Source organism: Apodemus sylvaticus, chromosome 10 (assembly GCF_947179515.1).
Source record: "Apodemus sylvaticus chromosome 10, mApoSyl1.1, whole genome shotgun sequence".
Lineage (NCBI taxonomy): Eukaryota > Metazoa > Chordata > Mammalia > Rodentia > Muridae > Apodemus > Apodemus sylvaticus.
In genome coordinates this window covers 75,544,403-75,564,493 of record NC_067481.1, presented here as the reverse complement: position 1 = coordinate 75,564,493, position 20,091 = coordinate 75,544,403, and the positions used below count along the sequence as shown (strand labels likewise).

The window sequence follows — 20,091 nt, the reverse complement described above, 5'->3', positions numbered from 1 at the left end:
ACAGAATCAAATCTGGATCTTGCCACTGATCGTAGAGATCACTGGATAAGCTCTATCCAGAAGGGAAGAAGTGGGAGCGAGGGAGCGAGGGGTCTTGTTCGGGGGCTCAGGGATGCAGACGATAGAGTGGACTCATTTCACACATCTCAGTCTTTAACTTTGTGGCTTTGGTTGTGTCTCCCCTTGTTGCTCTGAAATGGATTATTTGACATTTATTTTGATTTTTAAAGGGAGATGGTTCACTGTTGCTACAGACACAGGGATCAGAGAGGAGAATCAACCCTGACCAGAGTGGGGAGTAGTTTGTCCGGACTTCATGGTCTCAGCACTTAATGTATTTAGCAGTCACTGGCCACGAGCTTTGTTCTGAGCCCCGCCAGTGCTGTGTCGCTGCGGTGTCGTTGCAGTTTCACCAAAGGACAGGCAGGTCTAATGGAGGTGAACTTGATCAGGCTTGTAGGGATGGTTCAGGCAGACCCAGGATTTGAATAGATGGATGCTGTCAGTAACCGAGATACTGGTTCTGTAAAGGACAGATACTAGTTTGTCCCTTAGTGCTGCCTTCCCCACCCCACCCCCCGGCCCCCCAGCTGCCTCTGACCCCAAGGCAGCAGGTGACACCAGACTTCTGGACTCTGCAGCTGGTAGTCTCCTGGCCTGGATGCTGGGTGGGTTAGAGTGAGCCCAGGACATACAAAGCAAGACAAGGAGGCAGGGGATAACTTGAGGCCCACTAAAGCTGCAGATACTTAAAAACAGCCAGTGCTTCTCAGTTTTTTTCCTTGAAATGAGTGCCTTTTTGAGGTCTCTTCATATTCTGTTTGCTTTTGAAGTATGCCCCAAGGGGTCTGCTCGCTCCTTGTTAAGGCACTCTTGAAGGTCATGTCTGTGTAGTTGACTAGGAACCCCAGTGCTTCTGTGGAAACCAAGTCGGCATGCCCGTGGAAAACACCGTGCTGTTGAATGCCATGCTTTCCGTTTAGAGATGCCACAGTCACCCTGAGGTCACTTACGCCCACTCCTGACTCTGAGGGCTTCAGGACTGCTATCTATGCCTGCCTTACGTCCTGGCCCTCTAGGCCCCACTGACATCTCGTTTGTGGAGTGACTCACCTCAGCATAGATGTAGGCTGTGGCCTCTGTAGAAGTTAGGTGGTTCTTCCTCCCAGCTCCATGCGCCCAGAAATAATACTCAGACTCAAAATATAGTTAACAAATGCCTTGGCCATATACCTAGGCTCTTCTCTGATTAGATCATAGCAACGCATTTATTCTAGTCTATGTTCTGCCACATGGCTGGTTACCTATGCTCAGGTACCATGTGTCTGTTTCATCACTCCTGGGTGAATCTCCTGAGCCTGGCCCTATCCCAGAATCCTTTCTGCCTCTAGGATGTCCCACCTCCTGTTTCCTGCCTAAGCTATAGGCCATAAGGCTCATTATTGGCAGGTGCCACATCCATACAGACATAAGATATTCTCTGTCTGGTCTCTGTGGCAAGGCTTCTTCTGAGTCTTCAATAGACTTCCCCATCTGATCCCTGTCGGGTGAGTTCCCAGAACTCAAGCTCTTAGGAAAGACTGGAAGAGTGGGAACTGGAAAGCAATTACCATGCTTGGTTGAAAACACTAAGAATGTCTTCTCCCCTTCATTAAGTTTTGCTTTATGAAGGCAAAACAGATTACAATAACAGCTATACTTTTGGTATTTTTAAACAGATTTTTTAAAACTTTGTTTACTTTACATCCCAGTATCAAACCCTCCCTCTCCTCCCAGTACCCCCTCATGCAGATCCCCCCATTTCTCCCTTCCCATCCCCACTCCCCCCCACACACATCAAGTCACTGCAGGACTAGATATATCTGCCACAGAGGCCAGACAAGTTGGCCCAGTTCTTTACCAAATTTATGCCGTGGTACAGGCAGGATCCTACTAGACTTCTTTCTTACACCAATAGAACATTTATTTGCCAACAGATTCATAAAGTTCTGCAAATACCTTATATAAGTTTACATAACTAATGAATTTATGCAACATAAATTAGCCTCATTCTAAAGAAATGTGGGTTTCAGGCTCCCACGTGGGGACTGTGTGTGGGGAAGTGGTCAGCCACCCAGGAGTCCTTGGCCCTGTATTCTAACCAGCACACTTGCCTAGTCTAGACAAGTCGCAAGGAGCTTATGTTTGGAAGCCGAGGTGAGAGGTCTTTTCAGCTAAGGGATCAATGGCCGAGGCTGAGGGACCAAGCCGGTGGCACAGATTATCCAGAAGTGATGGGCCTGAGCGGGAGTCTGCACTGGGCGCACTGTCCGAACGCCTTACTCTGGATCATGCCCTGGTCCTGCCAACACTCTATGAGGCCAGGATAGTATCTATCGTCTGGAAGCTTATGAAAATGAGCTAATGTGCGGAAGAGACGCGAAGAGTCCTGTGGAAGGAAATCTGTGGCTCCCTTTTCCCAGTGTACACCTTGGTCCCCCCACCTTTACGCCCCACACCTTCACAGAAGTCTAAAGGAAGCGGAGCGGCGGAGGCCCTGGAGGCTGTGTGAGTGGGGAGTCACGTGGCCACGTGGTCTGCTTTGCCCCACTGCCACCCTTGCGCTTCCTACTAAAACTGTAAGCGACTGAGAACTGGATTTAGCTGCCTACAACGGGAAATACGGATCTAAAGAAATAAAAGTCCAGGGGCTGGAGAGATGGCTGGTCAGTTAGAAGTTTGTCCTGCCCAAGCCAGTTCAGTTCCTAGCACCTACATTAGCCGGCTTACCTGGAACTCCAGTCCCAAGGGATTGGATCCCCTCTTGCTTCCCGGGGCACCCCCGTGCATGTGCTGCACACACATACACTCAGGCACACACACAGTCAACTAAGATGAACCTTAAAAAAGAAGCCGGAGGTGATGCAGGCCTACATAGTGGCTTCTGATGTCATCAGGGCCTCAGATACCTTGTGTGTCGGTCTCACCCTCCTTAGCACGAGGCCTCCGTTCTAGGTGTCATTTCTTGGCTTCAAGAGTTCCAGCTACCACACACATTAGGCCGGGAGAACGGAAGACAGGCCAGAGGAGGGCCTGCAGTCAGAGCCCTGATCAAAGGCTCGCGGCCACTCACAACACACAGGCGTGCTATCAGCGAAAGAGACTGCGAAAGAAATCCGCCAGCTAAATTGATTTTTAGTTAAACTTTAGTCCTAAGGAAGAAAAGGGAGTGAAGGGTATGTATGAAGAATCCTGCCTGACCTGGAAAAGGCAAAATTAAACTTCCTGTAACCCTTACTGGCTTCTGTGATAGCTAAACGGTCCTGCCGCGGTGGTGAGGCTTTCTCAGGATCACACAGCGACAGAAATGCCGATTGGCGGGCACACTCAGATGATCCAAGAAATCAACTTCAATGTGAGGCTCTCAGCTCGCCACCCAAGATGGATCTAGGCATCTCTCTGTCTCTCTCTGTCTCTCTCTCTCTGTCACACACACACACACACACACACACACACACACACACACACACACACACACACACACTATTCACTAGAACTTAGCCTGGGCAGGGTAGTTGCAAAGTGGGAAATGGAGCCTCAGCTTGCCCGTGGGTGTCCAGCTTGCCCGTGGGTGTCCAGCTTGCCCGTGGGGTGTCCAGCTTGCCTGTGGGGTGTCCAGCTTGCCTGTGGGGTGTCCAGCTTCCCCGTGGGGTGTCCAGCTCATGCGTAAGAGGACAGTCAGCAGGTGGGCAGCATTCATGGAGATATGGTCACATACCTCTTGGGAATGTAATCATAAGGAGTTAAGAGCACTGATTGCTCTTCTGAAGGTCCTGAGTTCAAATCCCATCAACCACATGGTGGCTCACAACCATCTGTAATGAGATCTGACGCCCTCTTCTGGTGTGTCTGAGGACAGCTACAGTGTGCTTACATATAATACATCTTAAAAAAAAAAGGAAAAAGGAAGAGCTCAGGCGGCCCTGGGGTGAGTGGTGAGACCTCACCATGACCCTCATTCTTTCCCAGAAGATAACAATAGCACACACTGGGAACAGCTGACCCCACCCTACCCAAAGCTCCAACATAAGTTAATCTTGTGTGTACACAAAGTCAGGTTATTGACGGTACTTTAGCCCCTTTATGCCAAAATAGTAGACATGGATCATCTAGGGAGTAGAACTTTATTTTGGCTTGTGATTTGGAAGGTTCAGGTCTAACCTGGGCCACCTGCTGTCTGGTTGGCAGGGAGCGTGTCAGAGTCAATGCTCAGATCTCCAGCTAGGAAGCAGACCGACGAGAGAGGCCAGGCTCGCTTTGGGGAGCACAACTCCAAGTGACGGTAGGATCCCCACAGGCTCCCTCACTGCCCAGCACACCACTCTGGGGACCAAGCCGTCTACATATGGCTCTCCGGAGGGTGTCCGATGTCCAGCTAGAACAACAACAAAAGAAGCTTGTGAGATTTCTGCCCGGTTTGCTTAGAACAATGAGTCTCATTCTTCCTGAAGCTGCTACCCTTTAATACTGTTCTTCAAGTGATGGTGACTCCCAAACAAAAATGATTTCAATGCAACTTGATAACTAATTTTGCTACTGTTCTAAATCGTAATGCACATATTGGATGTGCTGGATATCTGGTATGCAAGCCGCAAAGGGGTTGTGGCGGCTGCTCGAGAACCAGGGTGAGATAGGATATCAAAGCAGTTTTACTTTGCATTTCCTGCTGGCTAAGGATGTTGACATTTCAAACATTTTGAAGTATCTGCTGGTCACTTGAGTTTTCTTTGAGATAGTCTCTATCCAGATCATTTATTGGTGGGGGCACTACTTTTTATCGGTTCTTTACTTTTAAATATTTCAGTGATCATATAAGTAACGTGTTAACTTAAAATCCATTGTGAAATTCATTCATAATTTCACTTTCTAGATTAATTTTTAATATAGCTATACGAAAGTGTGTAGTCGGACTTTGGCCTTCATTAGGCAGGAGTGCCCTCTAGTGGTATTTTGAAAAATTGCACTAGACAGGAATTTACAAGGTCTCTTGTGAAGTTTGAACTGATTAGACTCAAAAGTTTCTGAAACTGCTGAAGATACTAATGTTAATGGGCCTGCTGAGTTTGCCTGGAAACAATTTCTGCCTTACACCCCTTACCACCACATAGTGTAAAAATCGATCAAAGTAGAGGTTGAGAACCATACTGATGGAATCTTATCATTCAAGTGGAACGTGGGTTCCCCTTAGGGGGGCAAGAAATACAGAAAATTCAAGGTAAGATAGAATTAACTTTTTTTTATTCGATATATTTTTTATTTACATTTCAAATGATTTCCCCTTTTCTGGTCCCCCACTCCCCGAAAGTCACATAAGCCCCCTTCCCTCTCCCTGTTCTCCCACCCACCCCTTCCCACTTCCCTGTTCTGGTTTTGCCTTATACTTTTATACTTATACTTATACTTATACTTATACTTATACTTATACTTATACTTATACTTATACTTTTATACTTATACTTATACACTGAGTCTTTCCAGAACCAGGGGCCACTCCTCCATTCTTCTTGTACCTCATTTGATGTGTGGATTATGTTTTGGGTATTCCAGTTTTCCAGGCTAATATCCACTTATCAGTGAGTGCATACCATGATTGATCTTTTGAGACTGGGTTACCTCACTTAGTATGATGTTCTCCAGCTCCATCTATTTGCCTAAGAATTTCATGAATTCATTGTTTCTAATGGCTGAATAGAACTCCATTGTGTATATATACCACATTTTTTGCATCCATTCTGTTGGGTTCTTTCCAACTTCTGGCTATTATAAATAGGGCTGCTATGAACACAGTGGAGCATATATCCTTATTACATTCTGGGGAATCCTCTGGGTATATGCCCAGGAGTGGTAGAGCAGGATCTTTCTGAAGTGACATGCCCAGTTTTCTGAGGAACCACCAGACTGATTTCCAGAGTGGTTGTACCAATTTGCAACCCCACCAGCAGTGGAGGAGTGTTCCTCTTTCTCCACATCCTCGCCAACACCTGCTATTTCCTGAGATTTTAATCTTAGCTATAGAATTAACTTTTAACCACAGACTCCTGGGGTCCCTGAGGCTCATGCCGACTCATAGAGGTCTAGATACCCAGCAGACAAGGCTATCAGGAGGTTTTAGTACCTTCAAAGTCTAGGGGAGAGCACCCTGCCTTCTCCCCTGCACCTCCTTCTTTTTTCCTAATAATAAAGTGCATGCACATGAGAGACGATGTGGTAAAGATTTGTAAAAGGTCACCCACAGTTCCTGCACTTTAGTCAGTGGTAGCATTTCTGTCTTTCACTACTTCTCTGCAAGAATTTTAGGACAGTTATCATGGGGACTGGAGAGTTGGCTCAGTGGTTAAGAGTATGTACTGATCTCGCAGAGGACCAAGTTCTCTTCCCAACATCATGTTGGGTAGCTCACAACTGCCTGCAACTCCAGCTTCAGGGGATCCAATATCCTTTTCTAGATTCCGTAGGCCCTGCAGTCAGTTACATGCCCATACCATGTACAGACACGGAAGCACATAATCAAAGTTGAAATCTTGAATACAGTTATCATTGTTGCAGACTTAATTATATGTTATTTTTTCCTTATGAGAAAAGAAGCTACAGTGACCACCAAACCATTTTTACAGGTGTCAGTCAGAACCTGATACAAATGGAAGATGGAGGAAAAGGCACTCATGAAATTTTAAAAAATACATGGGTAGACAGTAGTGGTGGCACAGGCCTTTAATCCCAGCACTTGGGAGGCTGGTGGATCTTGGAGTTAAAGGCCAGCCTGGTCTGCAGAGTGAGTTCCAGCACAGCCAAGGCTACACAGAGAAACCATGTCTCAATATAATGTGTGTGTGTATGTGTATGTGCGTATTATATATATATATATATATAGGTAAATACTGTATATGTAATATTGTATATGGTAAAAATTGTATTCATATATATTTGGTAAATATTTATATATATATATATTTTATCTCAGTTTCCCCTCCCTTTTCTCCACAAGGAATAAATCACACAAAAGAAAAGTTTATTTCCCCAGAGTCACTCTGTTTACTGAGGGTTTGTGAGAGCGGTCTTATTTTGGCTTGGATTCAAGGAGGCTGACTCAGTGCTGATGAGTTAGAATGGGAATTCTCAGGGATACAGGTATGAATATTAAGCAGAGGCAGGAAACAGCTCAGGGCTGGAATATGGGGGTGCATGCCTTCAATCCCAGCACTGCAGAGACAGGAGGAGGCGGGAGGAAGCAGGAAGATGTCTGTGAGTTTGAAGCCAGCCTGATCTGTGTAGAAAGGTCCAGGCTAGCCAGGGCTACAAAGTGAGAGCCTCAAAACCAACCCTTCCCCCCCCCAAAATCATGGCTTATGTAATTTATACATTATGCACAGAGGTGCCAGTGTCTATAACACATTCAGACTGTTCACTAAACCCTTAGCAAACTTCTCCCTTGCAGAAGCAGAGCCACATCAAGCTGTCAGACAGAGGAAAACAGTATTTTGACCTAGCCCACACTGGGCCAGCCGAACACGCCACTTCTAAACAAGTTGACAGAGACTGGCAGCTGATTGCTGACTGGATGAGCTTTCTGTGTCCCTGGGTTCCCCTCATTGGGACTGCAGCCAGCCGCTCTGCTGTTCCCTTGGGAACCCAGCCTGCCAATGGACTGATGTGTGTTTAATTCACTTCTCTCTTCAACTGACTTGTCTCCCTGCTAGTGGCTTCCATCCGGGAATTCTGGGAAAAGAGAAACAACCTGTCTCTGTGCTGATGACTGTTGGCCTTATCCAAGGCCTACCCTTGAGACATTCTAAGATATTGTTGGAATTCAGCTCATCCCCAAATTGCTCATGCCAGACTCTATTGGAATCAGTTCCTTCCTTCCTTCCTTGTTAGCTGGGCCAGGGTGGAAACACGTCCTTGGCTGTCTTAACCTCATTTACATTTTTGATGCTTCTTTGTGGAAGAGTTTTGTTTTGTTACACACTAAATTGCTTTGTGTGGTGCCATTTGAGATAATTGTAAAAGTCAAGACTTCTCAGTACTCGACAACATTAAATAAAAATGAAAATAAGGAGGCTGGAAAGATGGCTTAGTGGTTAGAAACTGGCTACTTCAGATGACCTGGGTTCGGTTCCTGGCACTCACAAGTGAGTTTTAAAACTTTGAAGTAAAAAGAAATTTCTTTTTGTTCAGAAAATTTCCCCTCTTTTCTTCTGCTTAAAACTATGGGAAGTTTTTGGAGGCCAGCCTGGTCTACAGAGGGAGTCCCAGGGCAGCCTGGACTAAACAGAGAAACCTCATTTCAGAAAAACAAACAGCGATGACAATCAACAACAACAACAACAACAACACAAACAAACAAATGAACAACCCCTTAAAAAACCTACAGCAAATCTCTCTATTACAGTGTTAACATGTGTGTTCTATTGCTATTCATGTACGTTGTTTTATTTTTCAAAAAAAAAACATAACGTGGTTAATTACCTCTTTAATTTCTGGTATTTCATAATAAGATGAAAATTTACCTCACACTACTATATACTTAATTTTTTAATAACTGCCTGCTTTTTAGGAAGTCCTGTGGCAAATATTAAGCCCTAGAATTAGTTTTTTTCATAACCCTTTACTATACTCTGCACATACACAGCATTTATTTATTTACTAATTTATGCTTGGAATTGACTCAGAGCCCACATCAGCTGGCAAGTGCTCTCTAAGTGAGATACATCCTAACCCATATACACTTTTTTAAAATCATCAGCTTGAAGAAAAATCCAAGGATGCAAAACCCTCATACAGAAAATACAAAACCTTCCCATAGGCAATTTCAGCTTTCCATTTTTTTACAATAACCCGGAGTGAGGAAAATCTCTCTCTAGTAACCCTTGGTACCTTTCCGTTTTCAGGAACACACTGATTGGACTCCTTTGTAATAATTTCACCTCTTAGAATGTGTCCTGGCTGAAGTTCTATCGCTAGCAACTTTTCCCCAATAAAACAATTACATTTGTTTATTTTGCACATATGCATACAGTTTCGTGAAGCCACAACATATGTCAGCGAACACTTCGCAGGAGTCGGTTCTCTCTTTCCTCCACGTGGTCTTGGAGATCAAACTCTGGCCCACAAGCCTGGTACCCAGAACCTTTATCTGTCCTCTCTTACACAGGGTCTAAGTTGCCAGGCTACCCTTGACGTCCTTCTAAAGTCCAGTCAGTCCTTAATCTTGTCAGACTCTTGTCCATCTCTCCCTGGCTGGGATCACAGAATTATAGATGTGTAGTAATACCACGTTCAGCTAAACAATTAACAAATTTTTTTCCCTGTGTAGCTGTCCTGGAACTTGCTCTGTAGACCAGGCCAACCTCAAACTCAGAGATCTTATCTGCCTGCCTCTGCCTCTGGAATGCTGGGATTGAAGGCATGCCCCACCATATCCAGCTAGGTGTGGTGATATTTTATCTCAGCAATAGGGAGGCTGAGGCAAAGAAGTAGGTATGGGTGGAGAGATGGCTTAGTGGTTAGTGGCACTGACATTCTTACAGAAGAGACAGTACTCAGACTCAGCACCTGACAACTCCTAGGACAAGCTCTAAGGAGGTCCATGGACTCATATGCACACACCCCAACCCAGACACATACACAATAAAAAGAGGGGAGAAGAGGCAAGAGGAATACTATAGCATTATGTCATTTAAGAAAAAAAATCTTCCCCAAAACAGACTGACAAAGGTGAATATAACTCACTGACCAGTGACTTCTGGGAGGAAGAGTAGCTTCTATGTCATTATTTTGGTGTTGAGAGTTTTCACATAGAAATTGTATTGTGCTACTCATGCAATTAAAAATAAACAAGCAAAAAAAAAAAAAATAACCAAGCAGGGACTGGAGAGACGCCTCAGTGATTAAGAGCATTTGCTGTTCTTACAGAGGACCCAGGTTCAAGTCCCAGCACCCACACAATGGCCTATAAGCACTTATAACTCCAGGAGAGCTGATGCCCTCTTCTGGTTCTGTCGACACCAGGCATACAAGTGCTACACAAATGTACACGCAGGGAAACACTCATACACATTAAAACAAACAAATGAAAAATCAAACAAGAAAATACAAAGACTTTGGTGAAGGGTTTGCTCAGGCTCTTCTCTAAACCTTCTCCGGCGATCCCCCTGCCTCAGCCCTTCAAGTGGCTGGGAGTAGGGGAGTCCACCAACATGTCTGTCCAGGGTACCTGCGTGCGTGTTTGTGTCCATCTACAGAAGCAGGACTGAGGGTGCAGTGAAGTGGTAGTGTACTTTGCTCGAATGCACAAACTTGATTCAGTCCCTAGCACTACAAATAAAATTCGCTAGCAAATTTATAAATATTCCCAGTGAGGACTTTCCTCCCCACGGGCAGCCTGAGCTTTGCGGTGCCATATTGGCCGTAAGGTGGTGCCTGTTGTCTCAGTGCAGATGACACCGAGTGGCAGAAATTAGGTAGATATGAACGGAGGCACGGATTGACTTTCTTCCTCATTTGCTAAGAGACGTAGGAGGTGTGGACGATGTACTTTGGGCTCCTTTGTTGTCCATGTAGACCTTTCGCTGGCAGTGGGTTCGTGTATGGTTACTTAGACCAACATGTAAGCATGCCAGGATATGAATGGTCTTTCTCCCTGCATCTGCTTAACGCCTGGTACTTTTCACACCCTAGACCAGCAGTTCTCAACCCACAGATGGAAACTCCAATCCGTGGAGGCTTGAATGACCCTTTCACAGAGTTGCCTACGACCATTGGAAAACACAGATATTTACATTACAATTCTTTTTTTTTTTTTAAGATTGATTTATTTTATTACACAGTTCCTGTCTTCAGACACACTAGAGGAGGGCATCAGATCTCCTTATAGATGGTTGTAAACCACCATGTGGTTCCTGGGAATTGAACTCAGGACCTCTGGAAGAGCAAGCAGTCAGTGCTCTTAACCGCTGAACCATCTCCCCAGCTCCTACATTATGATTCATAACAGTAGCATAATTATAGTAACGAAGTAGCAACGAAGGATCACCACAACATGAGGAACTGTATTAGGGTCTCAGCATTAGGAAGGTTGAGAACCACGGCAGTCTAGACCCTTTCCTGTGCCCAGGCTAGATAGCCATGTGACTCTGTCAGCCTTCCCGGGCTCAGTGCTGTCAGGCTCTCTGGCTGAGTCCGACAGCGAGGCATTAAGCCTTCCTGGACGCTGGGCTTTGGGCAAGGCTTTGGGCAAGGCGGTGGAGATGTAAGAGCTGCCCCGTGGCCTCATTTGTTTTCTTGTCTGGGATGGGCCTTCGGAGTGCTTTCAGAGGGCCCAAACAGCCAGTGGAAGTGGCTCAGGGGAAGTGCAGCATATTCTGGAGGTTGACAGGTTTGAGCTGGGAATACTGCCATGGGCAAGTCAACCTTTCAGAGCTTCCCATCTTCATCATTCCCAGATGAAAGAATTTCCTGCTGGGGTGTTGGGAAGATTAAGTAAAGCCTTGGACTTGCAAGCATAGTTCATGGCGACAAGTGTGTGTTGCCATTCAAGTAAGTGCTCAGTGCTGGTTGTCCAACTTCTGCTGCTCTGACAGTCGGACACCCTGATCCCAGTGAGTGGGAACGGGAAGAGAGAACAAATGGCGGCTGACTGACAAGAAAGGAATGTCTGACCGGGAGGTTTGACTTCCTTCGGGGCTGACCTAGACAGGAAGTTGCAGGATTCAGACCTGGGTTGCTGAGTGATGGCTCCACCTATGCGGTCTGCGCTCAGAAGGGACGGACGGTGTTCCAGGATGCCGAAGAAGGCACAGATCCAAGCATGGATGGAGGCTTGAATGGCGAAGCAAGGGCATTGGGTGGTCCAGACGTGGCTTGACCTTGTCAAGTCTTCGATTTCCTAACTGCAGAGCAGGGACTCTCTTGTGCTGCCTGATGATAGTGCGAGGAATGAGAAGCAGTTTCCAGGGTGTGGAAGACAGGCACATGCCAGATGCGATGGAGAACCCAGGAAAGCTCGCTCCCCTTTTATCTAGTGGCAGATGTCACGAACAATAAGACACAAATATCCAGGCCTTTGTCCTTCCCTGTACTCTGCTCCCTGTGAGCAGTTTGCTAAACAGAAGCTAGCTAATACAGAGAAAGAGCAATTGGCGCATTAGTCTTCATTCTGCTACAGGTTTCTTAAATAGTTTGTTTGCTGGATGGTGATGGGACATGCCTTCTAATCCCAGCACTGGGGAGGCAGAGGCAGGCAGATCTTTGAGTCTGAGGCCAGCCTGGTCTACAGATCAAGTCCAAGGACAGCCAGGGCTACTCAGAGAAATTCTGTCTTTGAAAAAAAAAAAAGCACATTTGTATCTAATTAAATTTACATTTGTATTAGGGGGCATGTGCATACCTGTGGAAGTCGGAGGACAACTTAAGGGAGTCAGGGCTCCCTGGTCATTAGGCTTGGTAGCCAGGGCCTTTACCCACTGAGCCATCTCCCAGCTCCGCTTTATCCTTTTAAAGTTAAAATTATGAACATTTCAAAACAGATCTCTCTCTCTCTCTCTCTCTCTCTCTCTCTCTCTCTCTCTCTCTCTCTCTCCCTGTGCCCCCCCTCTCTCTCTGTGTGTGTGTGTGTGTGTGTGTGTGTGTGTGTGTGTGCGCGTGCATGCCTGCCTATCTGTCTATTTGCCTATATCTATGACCGAGTGGTCTTATTTCTGACAAAGATGGAATGAACAGACACCATTTTGTCTCTACCATTGAAACCAGCTATACGCTGCAGACAGAAAACATATATTTTTATTTGAATACCTGAAAAGTAGTATGCAGATTAGGGGGGGAAATGAATTTTTAAGACCTACGAACTAGCAGTGATTTTATTTCCCTCCGTTTTGCATCCACTTGCCTCAGTACAATATGTTTGAAGCCTAGAAGTGGACACAGGGCACACATAGGCCGATCAAGGAGAAACTTGTAGTTCTGCTCAAGAATGAAAGGGAATTTTGTATACTCTGGGAGGGTACAAGGGCCCAGTTTATCATTCTTCTGTGTCCCAGGACCCCAACGTGTTTAGTGAAAACAGTGCTAAGAGGGGGAAATTGAACAATTCTAAAAGGAGACTGAGAAAGAAAATAATTTCCCTCTGACAAAGAAAATATGTAGAAATTCATTTAACTAAGGAAGTAAATGACATATGGTGTATGAAAATCCATAAAAGGGTAGCAAAAGAAGCTAAAGCAAATGGAGATCCCAAGACTGTAGACTGGAAAGCTAAATATTGTTAAGATGTCAACACTGTTTCAAAGTACTCTACAGATTTAATTCAACTTCCACAAAAATGCAGAAATATTTTATTTGCAGAAAAGTGACACCTACCCTAAATTCATATGGAATTTAAAGAGCCCCTGAAAGGTCAGACTTCCTCACGGGAATTAATCCTTAGTTGGGTCAATGGCACGTGTAATTGAGGACATGAGCATTTGATTAGAATTCTATAGAAATAAGACCCCTGGATTGTAGTGAACACGGTAGGCTTATATGAGACACAGAATATGGTCTAATTTTAGGCCTAGCAGGACTTGGGTCCAAGTTGGGAATACTTGAGAAATCTCACAATATAAAGTTGCATGAGACAAGTGAAATTATGTATTCTAAGGACCATGAATGAATGAATTAAAATTGGGCAGTGAATGGGGAACAGAGGAACTACAATTGGGCAGCGTGCAGGCAATTGTAGTAGCTGAAGGGAGTGAGAACATCTTGGAGAACCAGCCAGTTGGTTATAATTGCCTCATTGGGGCCCAGAAGTCTCAAAGGCCACAGGTGATACATAATTCTACTGCCACTGCGATTAAAGAGCCACAGCAATGTCCAGAGGGAAAAGGGTGGCTTAATGATGTACCAGGTCCCTTGTAGTCTTAGGGTAAGTGAGTCAGGTGGAGGACAATTCCTTCTTCTTAGTGATGTGCCTGGCTGCTGAGACTCTTGGGGCAGAGAGTCATAGACGAGCAAGACTTATCTAGAATCAGCTGGGCTTCAAGCCCTCCATTATCACAGATGAAGTCAGAACCAGACAGGAGCAGGTCTCACTTGATCTTCCATATAGAACTGAAGAAGGTAAGCACAAGTGTTTGCTTTCCCAGAACTTGAGTGAGTACAGAGTTGGTGAGCTGTGCAGGGTTTACAGTTCCTTTCAAAACTCAATTTCTGAGATACCCAGTACCTCAAATGCAAAGCAAATTGAAGACGTCAGATCCAGGAGTTAGAAAGCAGAGACATAGCCAAAACTGTTGAAACAAAATGAAGAACAATGTATTAAGGGATAGAGGATGGAAGAGAATTCTTTCTAATTTGAGGCAAAGTCCTGTGTGTTTAAAAACTAGTGCATTCACCCCGACTTTGAATTTCAGCAGACAGACCATACTCATTTTATTTTCTGGTCTTTTTCCCCTGAGTTTCCTATGTATCCCTGGCTGTCATGGACCTTGCTCTGTAGACACAGACTGGCCTCAAACTCAGAGAGCTCCCTGGCTCTACCTCCTGAGTGCTGGGGCAAAAGACATGAACTACCACCACCCAGCTTTATTTTCTGGTCGTATACTATAAAATGTTGATGAGTTATTATTAAATATTTCATAAATCAGTCTTGAAGACCACCATAAATATTCGCAGAAAACTCTAGAGTGAGTGTTGGTGTTGTGATGAAGAAATGATTGGGTCTATAGAACACACACTCATGCAGAATGAGGCTGAGGGTGATATTACTTAGCTTTGTTTGAGAGTTCTCCAGAGACTGAGGAGAGGGTTATAAATGCAAACCTAACAAAGGAAAATTGGGTTAGATTTACATACTGTTATCCATTTAAATTGTCTTTTAATGACACTGTGCTGATCTAAATTCCTCTATCAAGCACCAAGCATTTAGGCGCTGACATATCTGGTACTGTTGGTGCTGTATATCACAGAAACTGGTGAGTATCTACCTCCATCTCTCTGTGTGTTTGTGAGTGCCTCTGTACATGAATGGTCTCTACAAACAAGGAAATATGTTTTCAGTTCTGATAATAACTAGGCAGTTTCTGTACCATCAATCTCTCTCCAAGCCAGTAATAAAATTATTGGATGGGAAGTAAGATACTGTATTCTTTATGCTGGCACAGTAAGTTGATGATGTCTTACAATAAAGGAGACACACTTGAACCTGACAATTGAATGACGATTCTGAGCAAAGGAGAGGGTTCTATAGACGGCGGCGGGGGTCTAATCTCCCGTCCTCACATGTGTGGCATGTGTGTTCCCATTGCTTTTCCCACAACACCCTTCGAATTGTTTTTAAAGCGATTTCCATGGTGCTTGGTTAGGTCCAAATCTCAGTGTAATGAGAACCTTAAATCTATAGGACTAAGAGGCCTGGCTAAATCTAGGAACAAAGAGGCAGCAGAGATATAGTTCAAAAAAAGATGACATCATTCCTAATCCAGAGCTTTTCTGCCTAAAGTAGGAAAGTGAGGATGGAAGGCTGGAGCAAAGGAGGATGGTGGGCTGGATAACAAAGCAGATAATAAACGCATGGTTTCAGAGTGCTTAAGGAGTACTGTAAGCAATGTATGAACCCTTATGCTTCATAGGATGCACTGAATTGCCTTCTGGTACTTGTTCAAGTCAAAGGCTATGGGAAGCTTAAACATCAGTTTGGGAGGAGACTTCATTTTGGTGGGCTTCTCAGACTGGCCTGAACTAGAATCCGTCTTCTTTATTTATATTTTAATTTTCTACTCCATAAATCTCCTTGGCACCACCGCCATCATCACTGTCTCCAGATTGCACACACCCATGTGCTTCTTCCTCTCCTACCTCTCCTTCCTGGACCTCTGCTTCACCACCAACACTGTGCCCCAACTCATCATCAGCCTCCATGGACTTGACAGGACCATCAGCTATGGAGGGTGTGTGGCCCAGCTGTTCATATCTCTTGCTCTGGACTCCACAGAGAGTGTTCTCCTGGTGGTGATGGCCTTTGACCGCTATGCTGCTGTGTGTCGCCCACTGCACTACACGACCATCATGTACCCCCTTCTCTGCCAGACATTGGCCATTGCTTCCTGGGTAGGAGGCTTCTTGAACTCTCTGATTCAAACAGGCCTCATGATGGCCATGCCACTCTGTGGATACCGACTGAATCACTTCTTCTGTGAGATGCCTGTGTTTCTCAAGTTGGCCTGTGAGGACACAGGAGGAACAGAGGCCAAGATGTTTGTGGCCAGAGTGGTGATTGTTGCAGTGCCTGCCATGCTCATTCTAGGCTCCTATGCACAGATTGCTAGGGCAGTGCTGAAGGTCCAGTCAGTGGCTGCACGCAGAAAGGCTGCTGGGACTTGTGGCTCCCAGCTCCTGGTGGTGTCTCTGTTCTATGGCGCAGCCACCTACACGTACTTGCAACCCAAGGACAGCTATTCTGAGAGCAAGGGGAAGTTTGTGGCCCTTTTTTATACTATTGTCACCCCCATGCTCAACCCTCTGATCTATACCCTGAGGAACAAGGATGTGAAGGGGGCTCTGTGGAAGGTGCTAGGGAGATCTGCAGCCACAGGGTAGGAAGCAAAAGCTAATCAGTAAAACTTCATATTCTGGAGTCCAAAGGGTTTCAGTGGGAGAGGGGAATTGGCTCTGAAAACAACTACCATTAATTATGTCCAAGCACGAAACTGTTGATGCACACAAAATAGAAGACAAGACAAAAACCAAATCAAAAGGAACAACAGCAACAAAGCCAGTCCTCAGATGGCAAGATGCTCAGAGGATAGAGGCACTTGTTGCCAACCTGAGGATCTGAGTCTGATGCCTGTATTCCACATGGTAGAAGGATGTAATGAAGTCTCCATACACAAGTGTTTGTGTGAGTGTGTATTTGTGTGTATGTGTAACAAATCATAAAATGTGAAACAAAATAAAGCATTCCCAGTGGGCATTGGGGATTTAGTGCCTTCCTTGTTTGGGAGTTGGAGTGAGGATCTTCTCCCTGGGTTTCTGTCTGTCCTTGCTGCTCAGCAAGGCTAAGTGCAGACACAGATATGGCTTTGCGCAGAAGGAACCTGTGAGCGGTGTATTGATGGCCCCTGTGGATGAGCTGGGTTCATGGCAAGTCTGAGTGTCAGAGGATTTTAAATTTTGAGTGGTAACACTCAAAGTCAGATCCCCATGTTGTGTCATAGAATGGACACTGTGACCCAAGTCAGAGGGCTTGAGTTTACTCTGACTTAATCTTTCCTTTTCGTGTTCTCATTTTTAACTTAATATCTATACATTCCGATACTATACTTTGATCCTATCCAGCCCCAATTCCTTCTTCCTGTTTCTCTCCTGTCCCTCAACACCACTTTGCTCTCACCTCTTCATGCTCTTTTGTAGAATTTGTGACCCACTGGCACTGTGTAGGGTTGCGTGGATGTGCATGGGTGTGAGGCATCAGCTCCAAGTGGGACCTTGATAGCACCCCACTTTCCTGATGTATCCTGACCCTGTCTAAAGTCAGTCATAACTTAGGCCCTGATTTCTAGGCCTCTTATATTAGTGCTGTCCATTCTTTGCATGGAAGAAACAAGTTGATCATGAGCACAGCTGCTTCTTTTAGCATGTCAACTTGAGACATGGTTAGTTTTCCCTCCTGGAGAAGAAGGCAGAATCATTTCTGCTGCAGTAAAGCAACAAACTCTCCCAGCAGAACTATGAGCAGCTGCTTTGCCAAAATTCCTTTCCTGTTAGTGATGTGAATGAGTATACCAACTTCTAAGAGCTCAATAGCTAATATACTACCAGATGCAAGATTAGTAGACTAAAGGAAATTTTTTTGAAAAATGATATTTTATATATGTCCAGATGCAAATATTAATATAGAAAAATTATATTTGTAAGAAATTAACAATAAAAAGGGAAAGGCTACTACCAGGTATCTCAAAGTTGATTTGGGTTTCCACTTCACTCCTCTTTATCTGTTTAATTCAACTACCAGAATTCCATTAAATTGCTTACTTCCATGCATTTAAATGATAGTTTTATGTGTAAAAGTGCAGGCATCTTTGTTAATAAACTTTTGTAAATATAATAAATTTTGTGTGAACTGAATTCTGTTTCATCATAATGAAACATCATTTTTGTTTGTGTTTGTAACTTATTTTGCATTCCTTATCACTAGTCCTTACTCAGCATCATAAGTTATATTTGTATTAGTCATATTTATATTTTGTGTAATTCTTTTCTATCAATGAAAAAAATATAGTTGTAACCTCAAAATGTGTTTTGTGACTTTTCCTGGGCAGATGTGAGAAAACACTTATAACCTAAGATAGAACAACAAATCAAAGAAGTTGTTTTACCCAACTCTACCTTAGCAAACCAGGGATTTGATTTTGGGTTACTTACAGGAGTGAGGATGACTCAAGAGCAGTTGCCCTACAAAAAAGCCCACCCAGGTATAGGTGGTGTCTCAGGAAAGCCGCAGTCCTGGGTCACTCTGCATTACTTGTAGGCATTTCAGCCAGTCAGACAGTCTCTTCTCTGAAGTAGTTGTTTCTGCTGTGTAACCTTGGGGAAGGCCCTTGTGATTCTTGTTAGTTTCTTGAGACTTCTTGAGACTTGTGAATTTAGTTTACTTTCTGAGCCTTAAGGAACCTTCCTCTATTTTCAGAGAGGGAACTTTGGAATACAGGGGAAATAACTACAAGAAGATTCTGCCTCTTCTTTTGGTGCTTACATTCTTTTTTTGTACCTTCACCTCCAAAGAACTATGAACCTTGAAGGGTATGATATGGCTGTTTGATAGTTTTCTCCATCTAAGACTTATTATTGGTCCACCATGCCACAGTCATAGTCAAATTGTTTCAGAAGCTTGGGAATTTATGAATCTGCTTTGTACTTTTTGTCAAAAGAGAAATCTTTCTCCAAGAACAATTGAAGCTAATAGTAACAGTGGTCCATAAGTACAAACACACACACACACACACACACACACACACAAACACACACAGTAGCTTCTCCACTGAAACCTCTGACCTCCTTTGTCTGGATTATATTTCATTTGAGGTTCCTGTTGTGAGGTGACCTCCAATTCAACTGAAAAGCAGCTCACCCATAACAGTTGTGCCATTATTGTACTCATGAGCACAGCTTGCCTGGAATTTTGGTAATGTGGCATGGGGTCCATAGCTGAGTGGAACTGTTGGTAACAATTCTTCTCCAGAAGCCAAGGTGGTACCTTCAGCATTACAAAAGGTACCAGGGAGGGAACTACTGGTTTAGTCCTAGTTTCATTTTTCAATGACAGTCAAAAACATTGGTGTTTTCAACAAGGAAGACTTACTGTCTATTTCTAACATCCGCCAACACCATTAATTATAGGATTATAGTCTGTGAGGTCTCAAGGACCTTTCCAGGCCAAAGGTCACAGAGAAGCAGCTTATTTTTCTATTGGAATTTTTAGCCCAAACCTGAAGACTTCTAGGAGTATATTTTTTCAGTCACCTGTGGTGACTTTATTTAGTTCTTTAAGTGTTATCAGTAGAGTTCTTACAGATGCTTTTACTAATCAACAAGATGCTAAAGGGTTTAGAAACATGTAATAGAACTCTGTAGGGAGTGGACAGGATTTCTGAAGGCCATCATCATCCATTTTAAATGAGTGCCAGTTGGTGTTGAGCATATAGTGGGATATAAAAAGGAAATGATAGCAAAGTGCATCACAGGACACAGATTGCATGACTTCTACAAATTTGGGGGACAGCAGAATGGAGAGAAGACACCACCTGATCAACTGTCCTCTTCCTGGGGTACCTGGCCTACACAAGGTTTCTGTGCATTACATTTCCCATAGTACTCTTGGCTGGGCTAGCTTTTGATGCTTAGGCCCAAGGACAGCATTCTGACCTCGTTTGCCTGCTTCTAGAGGTAGACCTTCAGACCGGACAGACTGAAGCTAAAACTATGGCCCTTAAATTCTATTGGCTGCTGAAAGGGCCCTAGGCTGGGCAAACAGTCTGTGACCATTGTTTCCTTTATTCAACATGCTCTGAGGATGTTTGT

At 44.4% G+C, this 20,091-nt stretch overlaps 1 protein-coding gene across 1 annotated transcript; it reads left to right on the top strand.

Annotated features, from left to right (window-relative positions):
- Positions 1-15,687: 15,687 nt before the first annotated feature.
- LOC127694588 (olfactory receptor 10-like) lies at positions 15,688-16,611 on the top strand. Its single transcript, XM_052196102.1, has one exon. It carries the CDS (start codon positions 15,688-15,690, stop codon positions 16,609-16,611), a length of 924 nt encoding a protein of 307 aa, XP_052052062.1.
- The last annotated feature ends 3,480 nt before the right edge of the window (positions 16,612-20,091 follow it).